Raw genomic sequence first — 9,328 nt, 5'->3', positions numbered from 1 at the left:
CCCCCCACAATCCCAGCCTGGCCAACTCTGTGGTCAAGCAGCCACCACCTTCCTGAGGCTCAGGCAGTGCCCTGCAGAGCACTGGTCATTCTGGGGGATGTCCAGGATGTGGAGGACACTACCCCAGTCCTGATTCCAGCCAGGGAGGCCACCCACTATGTTTCAAACACTGCCTCTGTGAGAGACATCACTTGGAAAAGAGATCATTGGCTCAAAAAAAAAAAAAGCTTGAAGATCACAGCAAGTAGCAAATGAGGAGGGCACTTCACACCAAAGGCCCGATTCCTGGCTGACAAGGCAACAGGCAAGACCATTAGTAGAAGATGCCCAGGTGGGCCCCTTCCAAATCTTCTTGCCAAAGTTCAGGGCAGCCACTGAGCTGCAGGCCTGAGCTCTGGGAAGGGCTTTCATCACCGAGCTGGAAGGCAGAGCCTGGTCCCTGGTTCTCTGAGCTGGGGAGCACCTCTACGCTGTGGCTCCAGCATCCCCATTGGGTCTGAGGCTGGAGTCTCTGGCATGCTGGGCGGGACAGGAGGGGTGGGGTTTCTGGCAACAGACAGGACTCTGGAGACACTGAGATACCCTGCAAGAGAGACAAAAGGAGCTGATTAGTAGGCCACTGCCTGATGCCCTGAGACCTTGACCCTGGATGCTCCCTGGAACGTGGCTGGCAGCTTCTGGACAGCCCTGGTGCCGTGGATGCAGTGAAGCAAAGTGGTGAAGAACACTGGCTCTGGAGATACACTCCAGGGGTTCAAATCTCACCTCTGCTACTAATTAGGTTTAAGAATTCAATCTCTTTTATTCAGTTTTCTCATCTGTAAAATGGGGGTGATGATAACAATACCTATTCCACAGTTGTAGGGCTGGCTGAGTTAATACATGTACAGCGTCAAGAAGGTGTTGGGCAAACAGCAAGCAGTAAATTTTGGTTATTAATATGCTCTTTTATGGACCATGATTCATTCACTCATGGGCCTCATGAACAAATGAAGCTTGAAGGAAAGAGGAAGGTCAGTCACCAGCTCCAAACCAGTCTACCCTGGAAGTCCCCACCCCTGGGGCCGGCCGGGCTCCCTCTCCCCAAACCTTAATGGAGCACTTGGGAGCGAATCCCCAATGGCTCTTATTACTTTTCATTTTGCCTCTGGAGCAAGTCCAAGGATTCCCTCTTTAACTCGGCTGTCAAGTTTTCTAGGTCCAGGTGGTGGTGGCCTTAACGACCTGGGGCCCGCCACACCTCTTTCCCCATGGAGGTAAGGGTCCTCTCCATACTCTCTTCAGCTTCTCTCTACCTCTCATAGGGTTGTCGGATTAGATAAACTGGGATAGAAAAAGCCTGTAATTCCCTGCAGACTAGAGCCTACCCACCCCTGCCATTTCCAAAGGAACCTGGGGACCACCCCGAGGGAAGTAGCACCCTAACATGCGCGCGTACCTGGTATACTACAGCCAGCTCGGGGGCCGCGGGGGGCGGCGTCCAGGGCGTGGCCTGGTTCCTCGGTTCTGGGGACGTCTGAGTTCCGGAACAGGCCTGGGGCGGTGTCCAAAGGACAGCGTCGGGGGCTCTCCCTTGGGAGAGTTGCGGGGGCGACTGCATCGCAGGGCAGTAAGGGGGTGTAACCCAGGGATCCACGTCCGGCACCCCGTTCCCCAGGCGCTCGGGCGCCACTAGCGCTCCGGGACGGGCCGGCGGGGACCCCCAGGGCGCCGCGGAGCCCAGGCCCCCCGGGGCGCGCGCCTGCACCTGCACCTGCACCGGCGTCTGCGTCTGCGCCTGCGCGGGGCCGCCGCCGCCGCCGCCGCCGCCGTCGGGGCAGAGCTGGCAGCACGGAGGCGCCGCCGCGTCGCCACGCCGCCGCCGCCGGCGCTGCAGGCTCTCCTCGCTGAGGCCCAGCACGGCCGACAGGTGGCCGATGTAGCGGATGGCCAGGCGCAGCGTCTCGATCTTGGTGAGGCTCTGGCCGGCGGGCGCCACGGACGGCGGCAGAAAGCGGCGCAGCTCGTGCAGGGCGCGGGCGAGCGTGCGCATGCGCAGCTTCTCGCGCTCGCTGGCGCTCTGCCGCGGGCCGCCGGCCGCTGCGCTGCGGGCTCGTGCGGGCGCCGTCGGGGCGGCCTCTGCGGCGCGGCCGCTGCGGGCCGGGGGCGCGGGCTGCGAGGGGCCGCGGGCGCCGTCGCAGGGGCACGAGCCCGACGAATCCGAGGAGGAGGCCGGGGACGTGGAGTCGGGGTGGCCGGCCCAGCCCCAGCCCCGGGGTGAGGCCCAGTGGTCGTGGCCCAGAAGGCCGCGCAGAGGAGGGGACTGGGCCATGGCCGGGCCGCCGAGGGCTCTGGGAGGCTGAGCCGGCCACCTCCAGGCCTGAGCTTTTATCTGGCCCGAAGGTGAGAGGTGGCCCCCTGCCAGGTTACAGAGAGGTGTCAAAACCCACAGAGCCCAGGGAAGGCCTGGGCAGGGGGGCCTTGGGAAAGCGGGCCCATTTGCGGAGGTGTGGATTCTGACTCCTCGGGGGCTCTAATGGAGGCCCCTGCAGCCCGGGAGGTGCGGGAGGGACAATTCGCATCTGGCTGGAGCTGCGAAGCTTCTCACCGAGTTCCCACCCGCCCAGGCTCGTGGCGCGGTGAGTGCCCAGGAGCCCGACAGTGGTGGGCAGTGCCATGGTCTGGGGACGGCCGGGCTGGCCCTCGTGTGACATGTGGACCCGCGCAAAGAGAGGCTGCCCTCTCCCAGGGCTGGGGGTGGTCTCGCCCAGTGACTTCCCCTCACTGTCGGCAGGTGTGCTGGGTAAGAGGTCAAGACAAGCCCCGAGGGATTTGCCCACAATGATTCGGGGTGGGGTGGAAGTAGGGGGACCTACAGGTGGATCCTTCCTGGGTTGCAGCTGGAACCCACACTTGCCGGTTTGCTGAATGGTACAGAGAAAGTCATCTCACTACCCACAGATAGTTTCTGTCCCTGAGAAATAGAACAGGCAGGAGAAGAGGGATAGGGAGCAGTGGGTGATGAAGATGGGAGAAGGTGAGCCCCCAAGCAGGCCTGAATCTGTTTGCTGTGTGACCTTGGGCAAGTCACTTAACTCCTCTGACACTCAAGGTTCCCTCAATCTCTTAGCAGTAATACAAAAACGCACCACCTAGGATGGCTGCTGGTACTGGGTGGAACCATTCAGTATGGGCCTGGCAGGTGAGCTAAATGTTTGCTGTTCCCATTCATGAAGAAGGTTACTTACATTTCAGGATGCTATAGGCATCACATTTCATTCATATTTATTTAGCAACTGGCAAAAGCCAGGCATAGCAGTGTGAGCTAGTTGTGGTTTCTACTCATGACATTTCAGGCTTGTGCTGAGAGACAGGTGAAAAGGCCATTATGCACTTAGTAGCTCCACCACCAACTAGCTGTGTGCTCTTGGGCAGAGCTTGAGTCTGAGCTTGAGCTTCTGCTCTATAAAACAGGAATAATGATTATAGTATCTACTTGTAGGACTGTTGTTACAGTCTCGTATTATAAACTTGGAGGTAGGGATGCTTGGGTGGCTCAGCAGTTGGACATCTGCCTTTGGCTCAGGGCATGATCCTGGAGTCCCAGGATCGGGTCCTGCATCAGGTTCCCGGCATGGAGCCTGTTTCTTTTCCTTCTGCCTGTGTCTCAGCCTCTCTCTGTGTCTCTCATGAATAAATAAATAAAATATTTAAAAATAAAATAAACTTGGAAGTAGTAAAGCTCTCCTCAGCAATGATTACAGTTTAAGGGAGGCATCACTGTCCTTTGTGATCTTCAGAGAAAGTGCTATACTCTGAAGCTGAGGCCCAAATGAGGGTCAGGTTATAGAGCTCTGACCACAGAGCTAGAGAGGTCACCACTGGGCCCTGGGCCATGAGTAGGACTTGGTTAAGGAGAGAGGCGAGTAGAACATTCTGGCTGTGGGAACTGCTTAAACAAAGGGCTGGCAGTGGGACTTGGCAAGGTGCTTCCAGAACATTGTGCAAAGGTGCTGCTGTAGAGAGCTGGAGGACAGCTTGGCTGGGGCCACCCTAAGAAGTTGGATTGCCAGATGGACCTTGGAGCAGAAGTGTGATGTGAAAAAAAAGGGGGGGTGGCGGTCAGTAACTAAAGGTCAACATTATGATGTTTCCAGAATAGGTTGGCCTATATCAACTCGAAGTAATAAATAATGACCTTGGAGTATTTGTGGCTGCTCCTCAAATATTTAACTAATTCTCTTTGTAAGTAGTGGGAACATTCCAGGTAAAGCTGGGATCCCTGTAACCCCTCAGCTATCAGGTTGTCATGTGCCCCTCCAGACCTGGCCCACATGTTCACATGGATGTATGTAAATGAGGCAACATTGCAGCCTGTTGTCTGTAAGTTGCAGTTGTTTTTTAAGATTTTAGTTATTTGAGAGAGAGAATGAATAAGTGCATGAGTCAGGGGTAGGGGCAGAGGCAGAGGGAGAAGCAGTCTCCCCATTGAGCAAAGAGCCCGACGTGGGGCTCGATCCCAGGATCGTGACCTGAGCCAAAGGCAGACACCTAACCGACTGAGCCTTGTGACTTGTAACTTGCTTTCTTTCATTCAACATTGTGCCTTAGAGCATCCCACATCAGGATATATTTAGCTGACTTGTAGAGGGTAATAGATGATTTCAGTGAACATTTAAACATTGTGTGAACATTAGAGCAGATCATTTTAACTGGAAAAAAAATGGCAGGAGGCTCTGACAAACCTTCAATGACCAGGTGACATCACTTCTGCTCAGGACTTATTTTTTAAAATACCAGAGAAAATATGCCCAAATTACCACTCTGACGTGATGATGAAGTAATGATTGTCATTGAACAATGTTGGTCAGGGCAACACCTGTTTAGTTTATTCTAGCTGCCGTGATTGAAGAGAAGGAATTTCTAATTTGTCCATGGCACAGAGAGAAGATGACTCACTTAACAGTGCTCTGGACTCCAAATAGGCTTTCTCTGGAGAGAAGCTGGCATAATAAATAAATAATTTATGATAGTCACACAGAGAGAGAGGCAGAGACACAGGCAGAGGGAGAAGCAGGCTCCATGCACCGGGAGCCCGACGTGGGATTCGATCCCGGGTCTCCAGGATCGCGCCCGGGGCCAAAGGCAGGCGCCAAACCGCTGCGCCACCCAGGGATCCCTTATGTGTTTTTTTTTTAATATTTTACTTATTTATTCATGAGTGACACAGAGAGAGGCAGAGACATAGGCAGAGGGAGAAGCAGGTTCTCCGCAGGGATCCCAATGTGGGACCCAATCCCACAGGGAGAAGCAGGTTCTCCGTAGGGATCCCGATGTGGGACCCAACCTTGATCATGCCCTGAGCCAAAGGCAGAAGCTCAATTGCTGAGCCACTCAGGCATCCCTCTTGTGTGTTTCTTAATCTAGATTCTGAAGTTTCAACCTGCTGTTGGTACTAAGTTTTCTGACTCACCCCTTTTAAACTGTTCTATGATATTCTGTAGCATATGTGCACCAGTCAGGCCCTTACTGAGGCATCTTTAGTGTGTGTTTAGTTTTTGCCAAATAGCACTGCCTCATGCATAGGCAGGTAGATCTGCTTGCAATCTCCAGGAAGTTCTGAAAATCCAGAATTATTCCCACCCTTAGAGCCAGCCTGGGAGGATTTCATATGAAAGAATTTGGTGAATAATGGGAATCCACTGTCAGCATAGAGCCCTTCTTACTCTCCTGTCTCTAGGGTAGCCTGGCCTCCTCTCTTGGGCTAGCACCAGCGCCCCGGCTACAGACTGGGCTGTAAGATGTCAGAGTGTAAGTTCTAGAAAGTGGGGCCCTGGCTCTTAGCCAGGCTCTGGAAGCACAGGGACAAACTGTCTTCCAGCCCCATTTACTGGGAGAGTATGCCAAGATGCCAAAGTAGGTCCCCTCATATTGGGCCTGCTTAGCACAGGGAAGCAGTGTCACTTGACAGGAGGCTGGGCTATGGAATCGGACTGACTTAGGTTTAGAGTCCCAGCTCTACCCCTTATAAGCTGTGAGAACTTGGGCAACTTACTGAGCATCTGTTTTCTAATCTGTAAAGTGGGGATTCTGACTGCCAGGGTGATTGTTGGGGTAAATAAAGATAATGCATGTCACAGTGCTTAGCACAGAGCCTACACTTACAAGTCTTGCTTATAGAAAGTTCAAGGGCAGAAGAATGAAGTAGGTAAAGGATGAGGTTGGGTGTAGGTAAGGGGGGTGGTATCTCTTAGTCTTGGCCCTAGAAGAAGCCAATCCTTTCCATCCCTGAGACTCCAGCAGCAGGCCCAGCACATCCTGCTCTATCTCCCTCCTCCATCTGCAGCTCTTTGCCTCTATGGACCTAGCATGGGGGGTCATCTTCAGCAGGGCACTCCAGCTTCTGGCCTGTGGCAGGCGTCACCCCAGCTACAGCGTAGAGGGAACAGGAGAGTTCAGATACCTGGAGCCAAAGCTGGAGCCCACCAGCCCAGCCAAGGCTAGGAAATAGAGGATCTGAGCCTGCTTTTCCTGGTGGGCTGGGTCCTGACCCAGCTGCTTGTCCAGCTTGCCTCTGGGACCCTCAGGCATTCCTCCCTCTATGCAGAAACCTGCCCCAGGTGCTTGGCAAATAAGCTGGGTCTGGGTCCTGCCCCACGGAGGCTTCTAGTTGGGCCAGCTCTGCTTCTCTCTTCCCCATCGACTCTCCTGGTGGAAGGAGGGACATCTAAGGCTGTATGCTCTTAGATAAGGTGATTAATGTCTGGGCCTCAGCGGGCTACTGGCACCGGACCGGGTGCACCCCCTGCTTCCTGTGATAGCAGAAGGTGGTGGTTAGTTCAGAGAAACATGGTCAGTAGAATGTTCACGAGTATGGCAGACACTTCTAGTTGCACACAGCATCCATTACAGGCTCTATTCTTAAACCTTTTTACATAGCAGGACTTGGTGTTATGTGGGTAGCAGTATGCCCAGCTGAAAGACTGCATCTCTCAGCATCTCTTGCTCATGTAACAGCCAACAAGATGTTAACAGAAGTATTGGTTGGGGCTTCTAGGAAAGCTGTTTGTTTATAAAGATTTTGTTTATTAATGAGAGACATGGAGAGAGAGGCAGAGACATAGGGAGAGGGAGAAGCAGGCTCCCTATGGGGAGGCTGATGCAGGACTTGATCCCAGGACCCCAGATCATGACCTGAGCCAAAAGGCAGACACTCAACCACTGAGCCACCCAGTGCCACTAGGAAAGCTCTTTAAAGCAGAGATGCACCCATGTTTCTATCCTCTTATATTTTCTTCCTGGAAAATGTGATGACTGGAGCTTCAGCAACCATTTTGTGACAGTGAAGCAATCCCAAGGACAGAAGTCATACATTAAGGATGACGGAGCAAACAGAATCTTGAGGGCTTGATGACAACATAGAAGCACCATACTGTCCCAGGACTATCTATCCCTGAATTTCTTTAATGTGAGAGAAAATAAATCACCACTTTATCCAAGTCATTGACATTTGGGTATGAGCAGCCATGTACAATTCCTGTCTACATACTAAGTAAGTACCTAGGGTATCCTTGTCAACAAATCCTTGTGAGTTGGATGACAGTTAAGGGAATTCATGACAGATTCAGTGTTCCCACAGATGATGAATGGATGGGTGTTCACCTAGAGGAAGATCTACGGTGATAGGCCACTAGCTCTGTTCCCAGCCTCATCAAAGGCCTCATCATGATCTTGAATAAAGATACAAATTGGTCGAATTTTCAGTAAGCACACAGCGAGGGAGTTGGGTAACAGCCAAAATCTCAACAGATGCTGACAGGCTAGAACAACCTACCAGATCTAATAAGGGGAAGGGAGCAACAGAGCTCCAGGTATCCTCTGCATATCTTAGTTCAAGGTCAGGTGGCATCATGTAACCAGAAGCACGCTTGGAAAGGGCATGGTAGCCCTTGCCTCCTGGGCATCACAGGCATATAAAACAAATGTGATCCCAGTTGCAAGAAACGGGATAATGAGTCTCTTATTCCCTATACAGGATGGGCCATTGCCAGAGTAAGCATTCAAAATGTGGGGGCCACCGTTTATAATGGAAGGAAACAGGCCCTAGCCAAGGAGAGCAAGGTTAGTGACAGGGCTTTAAGCCTGGTCACCAGGGAAATAGTTGAAGGACTCAGGGATGTTTTGTGCCCCAAGAAAAAAACTTAAGGGTATGATGGGTGTCTCTGTGTACCTAGAAGGGAATACCCTAGAGAGACTGAAGAGCTGCTTAAGATTGGAAGTGCTGGGGCAGCCCTGGTGGCTCAGCAGTTTAGCGCCGCCTTCAGTCCAGGGTGTGATCCCGGAGACCCGGGATCGAGTCCCACATCAGGCTCCCTGCATGGAGCCTGCTTCTCCCTCTGCCTGTGTCTCTGCCTGCCTCTCTCTCTCTCTCTCTCTCTCTGTCTGTCTCTATGAATAAAAAAAAAAAAAAAGATTGGAAGTGCTGTTTTGTGAGGGAGTGAGTGGCCTGTTTGTGGAGGTGATCAAGAAGAGACTACAAGTACACAGTAGACACATGCAGAAGCTGGAACGGATGGCTGTTACTGCCTCTGCCAATACTCACAAGCCCCATAAAACAAGGAGGTTGGACCTGAAAACCCCTGAGGTACAAGAATCAGGGAGAGGTTGGGGCTACCTCAGGACTCTGGGCTGTGTGAGGGTGAAGAACCACAGGGGGCCCTTCAGGCTGTCGTGGGCTGGGCTGGGGGGCGCAGAAGGAGGCCTCCCAGGTGCCCCATCACCCCTGCCACTCTCACCCCTGTGCTCTGTGCCTGAAGCCCAGGCTCGGCTGGGCCTGCTAGTGCGTGGGCTGGAGCCATAAAGCCCCCGTGACCCTAAGCTATGTCTGCCAGTGTGGCACCAGTCAGGTCGACGCCCCGAAGCAGGGGGTGTCCAAGATCCTTTCACACGGCCGAGGAAACACATCATCCCCTGTGGACTTCCTCGGACTTTGCCCCAGGGCAGCAGTCAGAGCGGAAGGCCAGAGGCCCGGGTGGGGCCCTGAAGGGGCTTCTTCAGCTCTGGGCCTGCTGAGGCTGTGGGAGGGTGGGGACTGTGGCCCAGCCTGCTCTTGGTGGCAGCACGGCCCCCACCTTCTGTTCATGCCCAGCCCTGCTCCTGGAAGCTCTCCACCTGCCCTTTCTCCCCAGGCAGGCAGTGCAGGGCGCCCCAGAGCAGGCCCAAGGACCTGGAGCCGGGTGAAGGCCTGGCCTCTGCCCTGTATGTTGTCTTTGCCTGCCTTCCCCGGGGTTCCCTTCCAGGCCCTGGGGGTGGTCAGCCTGTGGGAACATGGAAGGGAAGGAGAGGCAGG

At 53.8% G+C, this 9,328-nt stretch overlaps 1 protein-coding gene and 1 long non-coding RNA gene across 2 annotated transcripts; one reads left to right on the top strand and one right to left on the bottom strand.

Annotated features, from left to right (window-relative positions):
* Positions 1-2,311, bottom strand: MESP2 (mesoderm posterior bHLH transcription factor 2). The gene is made up of 2 exons (XM_077872225.1): positions 1,439-2,311; positions 1-583 (listed from the first exon to the last, which is right to left on the bottom strand). Exons 1-2 carry the CDS (start codon positions 2,309-2,311, stop codon positions 314-316), a joined length of 1,143 nt encoding a protein of 380 aa, XP_077728351.1. The 3' UTR covers positions 1-313.
* On the top strand, positions 2,241-7,486 carry LOC144297961 (uncharacterized). The gene is made up of 2 exons (XR_013364918.1): positions 2,241-2,382; positions 7,223-7,486. It is a non-coding gene; the product is annotated as an uncharacterized LOC144297961 (long non-coding RNA).
* Positions 7,487-9,328: the final 1,842 nt, after the last annotated feature.

Source organism: Canis aureus, chromosome 2 (assembly GCF_053574225.1).
Source record: "Canis aureus isolate CA01 chromosome 2, VMU_Caureus_v.1.0, whole genome shotgun sequence".
NCBI classification, from domain to species: Eukaryota; Metazoa; Chordata; class Mammalia; order Carnivora; family Canidae; genus Canis; species Canis aureus.
Note: the sequence above shows the minus strand (reverse complement) of the source record. Positions and strands in the feature narration are given on the sequence as shown.